At 45.3% G+C, this 14,952-nt stretch overlaps 1 protein-coding gene and 1 long non-coding RNA gene across 12 annotated transcripts in view; one reads left to right on the top strand and one right to left on the bottom strand.

Moving 5' to 3' along the window:
• Positions 1 to 1,515: 1,515 nt before the first annotated feature.
• On the bottom strand, positions 1,516 to 6,123 carry LOC147653385 (uncharacterized). Its single transcript, XR_015286048.1, has 2 exons — positions 5,835 to 6,123; positions 1,516 to 5,226 (listed from the first exon to the last, which is right to left on the bottom strand). It is a non-coding gene; the product is annotated as an uncharacterized LOC147653385 (long non-coding RNA).
• Positions 6,037 to 14,952, top strand: part of MKLN1 (muskelin 1) — a 108,748-nt gene continuing 99,832 nt past the window's right edge. For 5 of the 11 annotated variants that reach the window (XR_015286046.1, XR_015286047.1, XM_086886388.1 and 2 more), the window contains exon 1: positions 6,037 to 6,275. Coding sequence is in view for 4 of the 11 variants with exons in the window: in XM_086886388.1 (XP_086742514.1) it covers positions 6,181 to 6,275 (95 nt within the window). In the remaining 7 variants the exon portion in view is untranslated. Of the gene's footprint in view, positions 6,276 to 6,298; positions 6,444 to 14,952 lie in introns of those variants that run through there. The other 6 variants (XM_086886395.1, XM_086886391.1, XM_086886390.1 and 3 more) reach the window with 5 other exon arrangements.

Raw genomic sequence — 14,952 nt, 5'->3', positions numbered from 1 at the left:
TCTGGCAGTGGGAAGACATTCCCCTTTTTCCTGTTACCCCATGCTTTTGTCCCAAGTCCCTCTCCAGCTCTCCTGGAGCCCCTTTAGGCTTTTAGTGCCTTTAGGAAGGAGCTCTAATGTCTCCCCAGAGCCTTGTCTTCTACAGGTGAACACCGCCAGCTCTCTCAGCCTGTGTCCAGAGTTGTTCCAGCCCTTGGAGCATCTTTATGGCCTCCTCTGGACTTGCTCCAACAGCTCCATGCTCTTCTTATTTTGGAGGTCAAGAGATGAACACAGTACCTTAGATGGGATGTGACCCTCTAGTGAATTCTAATTGAATTCCTCCCGTTTAGAGGAGGAATGCAGAGCATGGGGCTTTTCTTACCCATCTCAACCATCTGCAATAAAGCTGAGCGCTTCTAGAATGTGCTTAGACAGACCAGCACCTCAGGAGAGTGATTCAGCTTCACGCAAGACATGTCCAACTGTGGTGGGCTGAATCATCCTCTGGGAAGAGCACCCAAGGAGTCCACCTTCTCCCTACTGCCAGAGGAAGAAATGGATGCCCCAAGCAGACAGTGTGACTTGTCTCCAAACCACAGACTGCACTGTTGCCAAGACCAGTGCTCAAGAGTTCCTGTATTCTGGGAAATGTTTTGCTGCTGTCATTTGAGCTGACTTTGATGAGCATTGTGGAGCACCATGACAGAAAGTGGGCTGCAAGCTCTCTACTATCAATTTGATAACCAGTGCTCTATGAATTTGGGATATTTTTGTAGGGAGAAAATTCTGCAATACATTATTTCTAATGCAGAGAGAAAACGTTTTAGCAAAAATAAGAGCTTTTTAGCAACAGAAGGCGCCCAAGTCTAGTAACAAGAGCTCTAGCCATTGTGACTAAGTACGCCATAAAATATGTAATTAGGCACTATAGCAACTATTGAATTCCACGGCACATTTTGCATCTGAAACATGGGACAGATCTCTCTTTGGGTGATTCAGAGGAATCATCACAACACCCCAGCGCACAGTGTACAATAAGCAGCGAGTGCTTGCTGTGCAAGAGCATCCCTGTGGGAGCAGTCCTGCCTGGGATGAACACACCTGCCTGGGGGAAAAGAGATGAGTAAATATTTTTAGCCTGAGGCACAGCTGGGAGTGTCTCGTCTGCTTCCTACGAGTGCTGAATTGTGGAGTCGAGCTGAGCGTGGTGGCGCATCGCATCAGTGGGCACAGAGAGAGTGGCACGGGGGTGACATTGGAAAACTGTATTTTCCAAAAAAAGAAGGACATTGTTTTGCTGGAGCAAAGTCCAGAGGAGGGCCATAAAGTTGGCAAGAGGACTGGAACATCTCCCTTATGAAGACAGGCTGAGGAAGCTGGGGCTGTTCAGCCTGGAGAAGAGAAGGCTGCATGGAGATCTCATAGCAACCTTTCAGTATCCAAATGGAGCCTACAGGGAAATTGGAGAGGCCCTCCACCAGGAACTCTAGTAATAGGACAAGGAGTAATGGGTACAAAGTAAAAGAGGGGAAATTTAGGCTAGATATTAGGAAAAAATTCTTTACTGTGAGGGTGGTAAGGCACTGCAACACCATTAGGAGGATGTGGATGACTCAACCCTGCAAATGTCCAAGGCCAGGCTGGATAAGGCCTTGAGCAACGTGATCTAGTGGAAGGAATCCCTGTTCATGGCAGGTGAGATTGGGACTAGATGATCTTTAAGGTCCCTTCCAACCCAAACCATTCTGAGATTTTATGAAAGGATGGAGAGTGTGAGTGATTTGTGCTGCCAATCCCATCTCGCTGTCTTTCCCTGCCCTCAGCTGCCCTATTTCAGTTCAGACAAGGCTGAGCATGCAAGTGTACCAAGGAGATCTTCTTTCCCCAGTGTGGCTCAGAGCCACCTGCATCCCTTAAAAGGCATCTTCTGACTCAGTTACACTCTCCTCCATTGTCTGGGGCATGTTGTTTTGCAGCTGGAGACTGGTGAATGAAGCTGAGATACTGACCTTGATTCAAAAAAAATGCACACTTGTGTTTTGCAAAACAAGCCTTTTAAAGCTGGCTTTTATGCAGAGAATTATGCCAATGTGTGCATGGAGCCACTGGCATTTTGGGCCCCTTTCAATCTTCTGGATTGTCAGCGAGGTCTTTCACTGATTTAAGCCTTCAACCAAAGGACGGATGCTGCAAGAGGCAGTGAAGAGGACTCAAGCAGGTATTGGAGTATTTAGCCCAGGAGCAGATGCTTGGATCAGGGCCTAGATCAGAAGAGGTATTTTATTATGCTGAAGGAGGCATTGTTTTACTGCATTGTAAGGAGGCACAGATGATCCCTCTCTCTATGGGGAGAAATAAAACATCATCTGGTTTTGAGGCTTGTTCTCATCCCATTTTGGTGTGGATATGCACAGCAGCCCAACAGGAAATGGGTCTCAGTGAGCTTTGCCACTTTTCCATCATGTCATCAAAATGAGAGATGAAGACGAGTGAGGCCAGTTTGAGGAGTTTTTGGAATTCCTTTTGGTCCTGCTCCAGCCTTGTCCACAGGTTAGAAATATTTTGCTTTGAAAGTGCTATGGGAGGCAGCAGGCATTTGGCTTGGGAGGCAGCTTTTAGCATGGGTCTGGTGCAGGCAGGAGGTTTTGTTCCCTTTGCACCATGTCTGAGTTAAACGAAGCCCTGGCTTGCAGGAGGAGCTCGGTTAGGTGAGCACCGCCAAAATCTGGTAGGACAATACCCCGCCGGGGCAGCGCTTCGCTTCCGCTCCCTAAACAATGGGAGTTTACACAACTGCAGCCCACTTGAGGTTTCTGCCTTGCTTCATGGCTGAGCAATGAGACCCCAAATGTTACTGCTCTGCCTAATGTCCTTGGCTCTGTCCTGCTTTGGAAGGAAACATGCAGCGGCCTGTGCTGCCAATGCTATTTCCTCTCTTGCTTGTCTTTAAAGGTCTCTTTTTCCAACAGCTGATCGGCCCCGCAGCTCCGGGGAGGACGTGAGATCCGGCTGGCCCATGAGCTGGCTGGTATGGCTGTGTGCCATGTTGTTATTTGTATTGCTTTCATTTTTCTGGCGTTACTTGGCTCTTCCACGCAACTTGTTTTCATCCTGAACTATGTGCTCATTACATATCCAAACGCCCACGCGAGGTTTTGCATGAGGAAACTCAAAACACACGCACAGTAGAGGAGCGAGTTTCTGATGGGGGGGATGAGATACTTCTCTTGAGGCTGACACAAACAATTGTCAAATCCCTGAGTTTCCTGCAGTTGGGGTTCCAGCTCGCTGATGACAAGCATGTGAACACTGTGTGTGCATCCTCCTGGCAAAGAGATGTGGGGAACATCTCTTGTGGTCATCTTGGCCTTTCCCAGCAACTCCTGCTACTGTCCAAGGCACACATCCAGGGACCTCCGAGCTCTCTGGCACGCTTGTCCCTGAACGCCAAAGGGACCTTCTGCTGCTAGGAAAGCTCTCACTTCCCTTCTGCGGCCCCATCCTCAGAGAGCAGCCAGCCACAGGCAGCACAGATTCACCCAGCCAGCTCTGGGCTGGGAGGCACCAAAACGTGCTGGAGGGTTCCAGTGAGGTCCCAAGTAAGGGGGCAGAAGCAGGAAAACTCTGCACGGGGTTTGCTTCATAAGGACAAGGAAGCTTGTCAAAGGCCTGAAGCACAAGTCTGATGAGGAGCAGCTGGGGGAGCTCAGCCTGGAGAAAAGGAGGCTCAGGGGAGAACTCTTCACTCTCTACAGCTCCCTGACAGGAGGGTACAGCCAGGTGAGGGTCAGTGTCTGCTCCCAAAAACAGGATAAGAGGAAATGGCCTCAAGTTGTCCTGGGGGAGCTTTACATTGAACATTATGGAAAATTTCTTCACTGGAAGTTTTGTCAAGCACTGAAATAGGCTGCTCTGGGCAGTGGTAGAATCACCATCCCTGTAAGTGTTAAAAAATCCTCCAGATGTGGCACTTGGGGACATAGTTTAGCGGTGGGTTTCACACTACTGGGTTAGTGGTTGGACTTGATAATTTTAGCAGTCTTTTCCAACTTTAATGTTTCTGAGACTCTATGTGTAAGTGCCCTTTTTGTGGCACTTCCCTGGAGCAATGGGTCTCAGTCACTGCTGGAGGCAGGATGGGGCATGTTGGTGCCATTGGGCTCCCCACATTCCTCATCTCCAGTGTTGCATTGGCAGAGCAAGCACAGTACAGGCCTGGACCAGCACAGTGGGGTTCAGATATTCATGTTTTCTCCCCCTCCTCTATGGCCCTGTCACCAGCTGGGCTGCAGCAGCTGCCCTTGTTGGGATACAGAGAGCTCATCTGGAGGCTGCAGGCTGTCCCAATCTGCAGCACAACACTGCCCTGCACATCGTGCTCTGTCCACTCAGAGTGTGGAAAAACCCTCTTCTCCAGCAGCCACTGGTAACTGCACAGGACTGGGCAGGCTGTGCCAGAGGGACCAGAGGGCTCAGTTTGCAGCTTTGGATTGCTCTGCTTCCTCACAGTCTTCCCTGCTGCCTCTGCTGCAGATGAATAAAGATTTTCCAGGGCTGTCAGTACTGCGTATTTCACCAGCATTCCCTTCACTTTAAGTCCAAAATGTGCTAAAAATATGCTGTCTTGGCATCCAGGTCTTGATTCAAGTGGTAACACAATATTGGGCAGAGAAATCCTGGGGTGTTTTCACTGTGCAGCAGCAAGCTGCTGGTTCTTCCTCCTTTTCCTGGCTGCTGCCCCCACTCTCAATCTCCTAAATTTCATATTCAGAGGTCACAGGTTTCACATGGCACTGCTCCCCTTGGGCTGGTTATTAGTGAGGCTCTGAACACTGAGGTTGCGTCTCTTACTCTGGGGTTGGGAATATATTATTAGCAAAGTATTTGTTTTATTACATCTGTGGTAATTTTGGGAGGGGGATGCCTGCAGGCTGGAGCTGGGATAAATGAAGTCTGAAATGCCACGGGAAGGCCACAAACTTCAAAACACCTCGTTAGCGAAGCAGGAGAAGACGTGAATGAATGTTTGTGCCTCATCCATGGATTTTGTTGTGTTGTTGCTGAGCCGTGTGGCTTTGATACCAGTGAAAACACAGCGAAACCCCTCTGGGAAGGGGTCTTGAGATGAAGTGCTTTCTGCTCCCCCTCACTTTTGAAACACTCAGTTGATGTTCAGCCTTCAAGGCTGCTGAGCGAGTTTTTCATCCGCAGGCAGATTTTGCTGCCACATTCTCACTCACTTTCCTAAAATAAAGGGGAAAAAAAATAAAAGAATCCTTGTGCTAATTTAATCTAGCCAGGCATCCTGCTGTCCTGCCTCATAATATCTCTCCAATCTGTCATTTCCAACATACAGTGGTTTACTGGTTTGGCTTTTTTTTTCCCTCCCCCGGTCTTGAAATATCTTCCCTTCTTCCTCAAGTAGCCCAGAGCTCCCCCAGGGGTGTCCCAGATTTCCCCCTTGCTTTGGTAGGAGCTCTGGATGAAAACATCTCCCTTCTCCAGGAAAAACCCTACAGGAACCTCAGCCAGAGCAAAGCTTGTCAAAGAATCCCCAGTGTATGTGCTCATCCTGTCAGTGCTGCGTTGATGGTCGGACTTGATGGTCTTAAAGGTCTTTTCCAACTTTAACAATTTTATAATTCCAGGAGCCGGTGTAGGATAAAACCTCATTGGGTTTCTTTTGATCCCTTTCCCAATCACCCACCAGCGTGGGGCCAGGGGAGGAGCATTTCCTTTGATAATTAACACTCCTCAGCCCACCTGAGCCCCTCAAAGCATCCATCTTGTCCCCATGGGACACCCCTGAGCCCCTCATCCCCACAGTGCCTTCCCCAAACTTCTCAGCTCACCTCAAACCTTTGAGGCATCCCTTGAGCCCCTCAGGGCACCCCCTCAGATCCACAGCTTGTCTGAGCCCCACGGGGCACCCCCTGAACCCCTCACGGCGCCTCAGCCCCACGGGGCACCCCCTGAACCCCTCATGGCGCCTCAGCCCCACGGGGCACCCCCTGAACCCCTCAGACCCACGGGGCACCCCCTGAACCCCTCAGACCCACGGGACAGACCCTCGGGCACCCCTCGAGTCCCCTCAGACCGTCCCCACCGCCCCCAGCGCGGCCCCTTTAAGACCGCGGCCCCTTTAAGAGTTTGGCCCCGCCCCCCGCGGTCGCTGCCGGGGCCGCTGCTGACAACAAGATGGCGGCGGCGGCGGGGCCGGCGGGCGTTGAGAGTCGCGTGTTGGGCTACAGCCTGCACCGCTGGAGCAGCTTCTCCTCCACCTACCTGCCCGAGTGAGTGCCGGGCTCGGCACCGCGCCTGGAACGCGCTCCGGGCTCGGATCTGGGGATGGCCGGGCGGTTGGGCCTGTGTGGGGCCTGCGAGGGCCCCGGGCTGAGGCCTGCGCGGGGAGGCCGCGGCGGGGGGAGTGGGACCAGAGCTGTGTGTGAGCGGCGTTCTGTGTATGAGAGGGCTCCGTGCAGTTGATTTTGGGGGGCCATGTGTGTGAGCAGGGTCTCTATAGGAGAGTTTGGGGCAGCTGTGTGTGAGAGGGCTCTCTGCAGCAGGGTTTGGGGGGGGCTGCGTTTGACGGAGGTTTGTACTGCGAGACTTAGGGGTCTTAGCGGGGGAGGGGGCTCTCGGCAGGGCTGGAGGTTCAGGAACAGAGCACCATCATTTGGGGCTGTTTGGGGAAGTGGTTCATGAAGAGATTTGGGGGGAGTTGCGTGGGGCAGAGGATCTGGGCTTGCAGGTTTGGGGTGATGAGTTAAATGGCGAGGGCCTTGAGAATCAAGTTTGGGGGTAGCTTTAGGTAGCTTTAGGTATGGGCAAAGGAAAGTTGCAGCTAAAGAGAAGCTGACCCCAGATTTTGGGGAAGAACAGGTGCCGGTGTGAGAGAGGCTGGTCAGTTACTGGGTGAAACGGGGAGAAGGGTCAGTGCCCCTCCTGCCCTTCCCTGCCTCTGTCAGGTGCCTGTGGGCTCTGTGTTTTTTGGCAGCTGGGCATCCTCTCATGCCCCTGACCTCTGGAATGCTGGGCTGTGTCACCTGCTGTGTATGGTTTTAGGGGAAAGGGGTCACTTGCTGCCATAATCACCTGCTTTTAGGAATTTGAAGGTTGGCAGGAGGTGCTACAGCCATAGGTTTGTGCTTCATCTGACCCCATTCTCTGTTGGCCATATGGCATCCAGCTGTAGCCTGTGGAATTCCTCTAGTTGGTGACAGTCAAGTCTGGAGTGACCTCAGCGTGGTTTAGGTGTGATGTTTTTGGTACACCTTTTGGATAGATCATCCGTGGTGCTGGAATTCAGGAGGACTGCTGGGGTCACAGCACAACGAGGTCATCATGGGCTGTCGAGACTCATCCGATCATCGATTGTGCTGCATTTACTGACCTTTGATTGATGTATCCTGAACTCACCCGCTAGCAACAAGTGACAGAGTTGGCTTAGTTGTTAATTATTAATATCCTCAATTATCTCTGCTTTCCAAAATGAAGCAAACCTCTAAAAACAGGTTTTGAACTGAACTCCAAATTGTTTTGTTTTTCTGTGTATTTTCTATGTTAGATGTGAAAAAGAACTGGTTTCTTTTCTACTTGGTAATCTTTGATGGCAATTAAGCCATCCCTTTACCTTTCCTGTTAAAGCAGCTTGCCCTTAGGGTGCTTCTTCCAGATCTCTGATGGTCCTGTAGTTATTTCTACTGGCATTTCTGGCTTTTAAGGTCTTGCTAAAGTGTTGGTCCCTGAGGAGAGGGGTGACAGTGCATTATTGATCTCAGTGATGTGATATAAACACAGAGTATTGTCTTTCTCCTTGATATTCCTTTCCAAGGCTCCCATTAGTCCCTTTTGCTACAGACTCCAGTCAGGAATTAATGTTCACGTGGGATCTGCAGTGCTGCCCAAAGTCCTTAATGCCTTCCCTGATACAAATTCCCATTCCTGTGGCTGGGCTGGTATTTTACAAATGTGTGACCTTGCATTTGGCTGTTTTTAAGATGTTGTTTAAAAGTGCTTGCCATCAGTGAAAACAATTTTATCTGCTTTTAAGCACTGTAATCCCAGCAATGGGGTTGTTCTCTGGTGTGCTGACCTTGGTCTGAGTGATTTTGGTCCTAAATGCTGTCTTGCTATGGAAGTTTTGGTTTTTGCTTGTTTTTATTCCCATGGTCTGGGAGAGAACTGGAATACAGTCTGAATTGGAAAGGAGAGGCTTTGACCTGTGATTTAAGATCAGCCTCTCAAAAAGAGAAAGTTTAATAAGAAGTATACGGGAGGGTTGGTTTTTGGGGGTGGACTCAAGATGGAAATACTGAAAATTGCTGTGACAAGCCCGTGATACCCTGTGGGATGAACATGCATGTAGAACTAAAAGTTTTCTTAGAATTTAATATGTAGAACAAAATGATGCTTGTCTGGAAGAACTTGATCTTAGAGGATATTTTCCAACCTACACGATTCTATGACATTGGGAATTCTGGTTATACTGTAGTTTAAATAAGTTTGCTGGCATAGCTAGAGAGAAACCACTTTAACCTTGAAGAAGAAAAGGGGCTCTGCCCTTATGTATGTAGGAATGAATATACAGCTTATTAAATATTATTGCTTATTGTTGGGAGTTGTGGTCTTGCAGGCAAAGTGCTTGGGGAGGAGCAGAGGAGTTAAGCATGGTTTAATCACATGCCTTGAGTAATTGTATGGTTTTAAATGTAAAACAAAGTTATGGACTGTAAAACTTTCATCATCGCTGACCAGGGAAGAAATTAGATGTCCAGTGACATATCACCTGCTTATGTGGTGCTGAACTGACATCAAAACTTTTCAGAACAGTGAAATCATCTGATAACCTCTCTTTTAATTAAAAAAAAGCCTCAGCAAAGCAAAATGAAAAGTGTTTTTCAAAGGCCTTTCTGGTCACACTCGAGTTGAGGATCACTAGTCTAGTGAAAAACACTCATTTTCTTCCAGTGACAGAGAAGCTTCCTGTGCTAGTGCCAGCATCTTTCGTCTTGCATTTGGTGGTGGTACTGGATGATGACTTAGTGCTGGATCCAGTTTCTGGCAGTTTTACCAGTGCTGCAGCTACCTATGTGTTTGCCTGGACCTTTCCAGACATTAAGTGAAGATTGTCTTGATGAAAATAAATAGTTGGCCTGTTTTTTCAAATCAGTGGAGTTGTTGTCTATTGTTTTTTAGCAGCAAGAAGACTGACTTGGATATTTGTCTGGTGATAGTGGCTGGCTCAGTCTGTGTTGTGGGGGAGGTTGTGGCTTTGGGAAGAGAATTGGACCAGGAGGTAATTTGGTATTGAAACATCTGGTGTTTCCAGAGATGCTCTAGTTGTGCAGAGGCACCGGTGCATTGAGAGGCTTGGGCTTATCCAACTTGGAAAATGATGAACCCAGCCTGAGACTTCTCTGTCAGATCCATTCCTTGCCTCTCCGAGGTTCCTCCCCGAAGGAATGGAGCCTCAGGGGAGGCTGCTCCCTGATGCCTCACATGGGACTGGCTTAGGGAATGCCCCAGCACTGGCAGCGGCTTCACTGCAGTGACACAAGTGAGTGCTGGTGACTTTAGACATGCACAGAGATGGCGAGATGGACTTTATTCCTCTCCCTTCTCTTCCCTCCTGCAAGAATTGATGAGCTCAATCCCTTCATTTCTTTCTGCACAAGGAGGGAATAAACAGTTGTAGAAGGTAATGCAGACCTTGCTCCAACTTGGGTTTGTTTGGTAGAGAATACAACCAGAAGCTCTTGCTCTACACTGGGAGAAGCACTTCATTTACTGACTTTTTTAGAGGTCTGTTTTTGTACCTGCTTCAGTTTGAACTTCCTCATGAGGTGAATGAGAGTTGAAGTGCTGTGCTCTGTGTGATGGCAGCCCTGTACCCTTTTTTTATTGCCTGATTACTGTATCCTGGGGCTGAGGGTTCTAGTGGCTGCATCAGCCTCATGATGGCATTTTGTATTTGGTAATGCACTCAGGTACTTCTGTCACTGTTTTATGTGGCTGAAATCCCACTTCAGAGACTAACAAGAGCTTTTTGCTGTGTTCCTCTGTTCACATACTTTAGTGAGGAATGTCCATCCTGTTTCTGTTGCTCAAATTTTCAGTCCTTCAAGCTTCCCTGTATGGAATCTCTGTAGAGGAAGATCAGTATATTTCCTGTATTTGACTTCAGGATTTTTAATTAGTATATTGTTTATTACTTTTGCTAAGGTTGTTATTAAGAATATAAATTAAGGTTGGTTTCTCTAGCTGATAATTAAATACCATTAACAACCTCTTAGAAGGTGTCACTTTTTCACTGCAATTCACTTTTATCTATTTGACGGTCAACTTCAATTGTTCAGAGAATTCCAGTCTTCTCCAGTTTGATGCCTTGAATGGTGTTCGGTGCTGAAGGCTGAATAACTGTTGTCCCCTTCCTAGGACTTGTCCTGGAGCAGGGAAGGATCCGGTTGTTTTGTTAAAATACACTCAAAATAATTTTATTTTTTTCATTGGTTTTCTGGATTTCCATTGAACTAGGGGAAGAAAACTTAATAAAAGATACTTTGATAGTAAAATATGGGTGACTCATAGGCTTTTAAAGTGAAAATGCAAATTTTATTTTTGCTTTCTAGTTCTGAGGGTGTAACAGCAAGTTTCTGGCCAGACTAAAATGTACTGCATTTTTGTACTGAAAAAGAAGTGTACTCTTTTTCAAATGTTTTCAAATCTTGCAAAACCTTAGCAAGAGGGTGAAGAGAACACATCTAGCAAACTTTTTGGGGTAAAGTCCATCAGGATTAAAAACAACAGATCTAAACAAACAAACAAAAAACCCCAGGTAGAAAATAACCTGAATTCCAGCTCCTGTGCTTGCTGAGATTTTTGTAACAGGAAAAAACATAGTTTGTGGCCAGTGAAATGTAGTTCTCAGTTTCTCCTCCAACCACATGAAACTGATGACTCAAATTTGTACCTTAGAGGTTCATAAATCTCCTTGCAGATGCACCCAGGTCTTGAAGAATCTCATGTTCAAGCTGAGATCAGTCATAACTAATGAAAAGGTTTATTTTTAATATTAAGTTCCATGAGCCCAAGCTCTGTTCCCTTTACAAGGTGAGGATACCTTCTGCTGAGGTGTAAGCAGTTTGAAGCCATCTAAACCAGACCCAAATGGGTGGAAGAGTTGTAGAACTGTGACTTTGGAGTTTTTTTGCAAAATAATAAGTATTAGTGTATTTTTTTTATTATTTTTTTCTTAGCTTAGGTCGTCAGCATTTCTAGCTTCAGTATTTTGACACAGCAAATTGACTTTCCTTGTTGTAATTGCTTTACCTTTAGATACAGGAAGGTGAGCAGAGACAGGGGCTGGCTCTGTAACTGCTGATGACTTTCAATATCGATCAATACTTCCAACATTTATTAAAATGAGCAGGGGATGCAAATTCTAGCTAATCAGTGACCCACTCCTTTCTTCTCATCTGAACCCTATGTATAGAAATGCTCTCATTTTTGTTTTTTGTCCTGGCCAGTGGCAAATATTTTTTCCCCTCTGCCTGTTTGTGTGGACTTTCTGGATGTTTCTAGACAACCTCATGTTCTGACAGGCGTTTTCCTGCTTGTTTACATCGCTTCTATAGCCTAGGATTTTTCTTTGAGCGCTGAGATTCAGTACTTAAAGAGCAAAATATTTCTGTAGAAAATAAAGTTGCCTACAGATTGAATACATAACTATAAAATGCTTCTTTGGTGTCTAATAAAATTAATTAGTGAGAAAGAAAAATGTCAGAGGTAGAGGGAGTGAAAAAAAATCACAAAATTATGAAGTTATGAGGAATTACGAGTTACGATATCTCTTGCTCCCCAGGTAAAAGCACAAGTGCTGTAGTATCAGGAGAAATCTCTTTAGGCTCCAGTTAAAATATAGACATTAGTTAAGAGATTAGACAGGTTTATTCACTGGCAGAAGGAGGAGGGTGAAATGCTAATTGCTCAGGTTCCCTGGTGTGCCCAACCTGGCAGAACCTGTAGTGCTCTGATGTTCAGCCTATTCTGGGATGGCATTTTACAGGAACATTAAGAATGTAAAATTTTCATGGGAGGTGTTAACATCATCAGATTGTGGATCATTTGCTGTGTATGTGGCTGTATAGCCTGTGAGTTTAATGAAAGTTTTCCAGCCTTTAATTACTAATTACTGGTTTAAAGACTGACTAGGTATTGAAACAGAGTTTTCCTTATGGTAAATGTTGCTCAGGCATCATGTGCAGTCTGCTTGATTTTTTTTTTCATAGCAAAGAATATGGTTTTTCATTCTGTACATTCATTATGTTTTTCTCAGATTGCTGGTAGAATGGTCAGGTTTATCACCACCATCAGTTCTGTGATCTGATCCTGATTTTTCTGCTGAGATGGTGTGGGTAGCACTGATTCCATCACTTACATAGAAGGTGTCTTGTTCCAAAGCAAACCAGTGCTTGATTTTAATTGCATGCTAATATAAACTTGTAAACCCAGATGCAGTTTTGCTTTTTTTGCCTGTTCAATTTTGTGGGAAGGGTGAGCTGTAAGTTCATTGGGTCTGAATTCCATAATATACCAGCTACTGGAAGGGGAGGAGGAGCACTGAAGGTGTAGAGTGGTTTGTTGCTTTAGGTAGTTGCTATTTCAGTCATTACTTGCAACTCAGTTTGCATAATCCTTGAGAAATTATTTCCTGTATCAATTTAAATCAAGGAGCACAACCATCTATTTAAGTTGAGGACAGCAGCCTGCACATCTGAATTTAAACTGGAGGAGCAGACTGGCTGATAGCACTTGCTCTTCCTCTGCTGGCACCTTCTGCTGTTCCTGGAAAAGGACAGGATCTTCATCACAGAGAAAAATTGTGCTCTGGTCAGTTTGAATTTGGTGGTGTTTTCCTTGGTCTTCCCTGCCTTTCCTCCTGAGACTGGCTGGGTTCATATGTCATGCTCAAGCTCTGGGAAGGTGCCTGAAAAAACATTGAAACTCTGTTTAGGACATGACCTGTATTTTTCTGGAATACTTTTCTCTCAGTACATAGTTTAAACAGCATTTGGCTATTATGGTAATTATATTTAAACAGCAATTTCCTAGCCTGTTTTACACTTGGAAGTTTTATTAGTAAAGAGATGCTTTTAACATAGAGTGTTAAATTGGAGATAAAAATTTGGGTTAGGTAAATTGACCCGTGAATAAAGAATTGATGAATGAATTCCCACTCCACTCTTATGTGACAGTGTACTATTGCTAACTTTCAGTTTTGTCTTCTAAGAATCCTGGTTTCTGCTACAGGGTTTGGAAGCTGCCAAATATGAAAGTAATTTTGGCCTGGGAACTGCTGTATCCTTTAGCATGAATTATGTATATTGATCCAAAATAAGGAATTATTCCTTAATGTAATCCAGGGTCAAATGTTTGACCTGTACTGCATTTCTCCATATAACCAGCACTTCAAAGGCTGATGCTTCCTTATCTTCCCAGATGAGTGTTTTGTCTTTTCCATTCCCTGAGTTGCATTGTCAGTGAGAGAAGCTTAATTTTGAAAGGAAAGCTGTGAATACTTTCCCACCTGGAACCAGGAGGCATTTTCCATCCAGTTTTGGTGGAAAAAAACCAAACCTGACATCAGTTTGGGCATGAGGGTGCTTCAGTCTGTTTTGTTGAACATAGTCTGCTTTAAATTCTTTTACAGGCATCAGTTTTTTGGGTGAACTTTTACTGGGTGTGAGGTTACGGTGCTGATGAGTATTAAAGATGTGTTTATGGCTTACATTAGCAATGTATATCTTTACATATAATCACTCAGTATGGTTTTGTGGCTTCCCCTGAGTGGAATTATCACAGATTTTATGGAATAGAAGAGCATCCTTGTGCTGTTCTGAAATCATGGAAGACCTTGATCTACTTCCCGGCCTTCGTTAAGTTTTTCCATATGTGCATTAGTCAAACAGAAATACTCTACTGAGGTTGTGATGCTTCCAAAATGCAGCACAGGGAATTTACATAGATGTGTGCTAGACATTGCTTTCCCCTAATCTACTTGAAAAGGATCTGTCCTGTCCCAAGAAAATGCTTCTGGAAATGAGAAGTGAACAGTGCTGAAGTGGGCTGCTCCACCAGAACTGTGGAAGATTTGGAAAGTCAAAGTTCAGTGACTTGTCTAGTGATTGCTGGCAGTAGAAATCCCTATGTTCACACACCATCCAAACTATTTTCAAGCTAGATACAAAATTTTCTCAAAATGAAAACTGAACGTTGTTATCCAGTGGTTGTGGGTGGTGGTGTTTTAAACTGGAAGATTTTACTCAAGTATTTTATCTGTTGGCTACAAATTCTGTTAACTGAAGAGTGTAATCTCTTTATATTTTTCCTTGAGTCTTGAAGGGCAGAATTCATGCTATTCTTGGTCTTTTTATTAAGCCAGGGATTTATTTCTACTCAGGCAGTCTTCTGGTATCTTACCTAGGCTTGGTTAAAAGCTGGAATTCAGATATCCTTGTGTGCTCTAATATCCTTATTGAGGATAATAATATGTACAAGAGGACATGTACAGGTGAACACAGAGTATGAAATGAATAAAAGAAACTGCATCAGATGATCTTATAATCACTTGAGTTCACTAATATCACTGGCACTGTATTTTCTTATAAAAAAATCAGATAGATGTTAGTTAAACTCCACAGGAAAGATCTGTTTTAGTGATCTAACAATTCTTAAATTTAAACCCAAAGTTAGTGCAGGGAGAGGACGAACTTTGGTAATTTTTCAAGCTTAGAAGATTCACAGCATCACTTAGCAGTGAAATTACATCTAAACTATAATCCCTAAATGTTGGGACAATTAGGCTGGTAATCATTTGTGATGCGTGAAGTTACTCTGGGTACCAACATAAGTAAATAAGCCTGACTTCATTTTTTCTCCTGTTCATTTTTCCTCTGTGCTAATACTGAT

Source organism: Cyanistes caeruleus, chromosome 4, assembly GCF_971803275.1.
Source record: "Cyanistes caeruleus chromosome 4, bCyaCae1.hap1.1, whole genome shotgun sequence".
In the NCBI taxonomy this organism is placed as follows: Eukaryota; Metazoa; Chordata; class Aves; order Passeriformes; family Paridae; genus Cyanistes; species Cyanistes caeruleus.
Note: the sequence above shows the minus strand (reverse complement) of the source record. Positions and strands in the feature narration are given on the sequence as shown.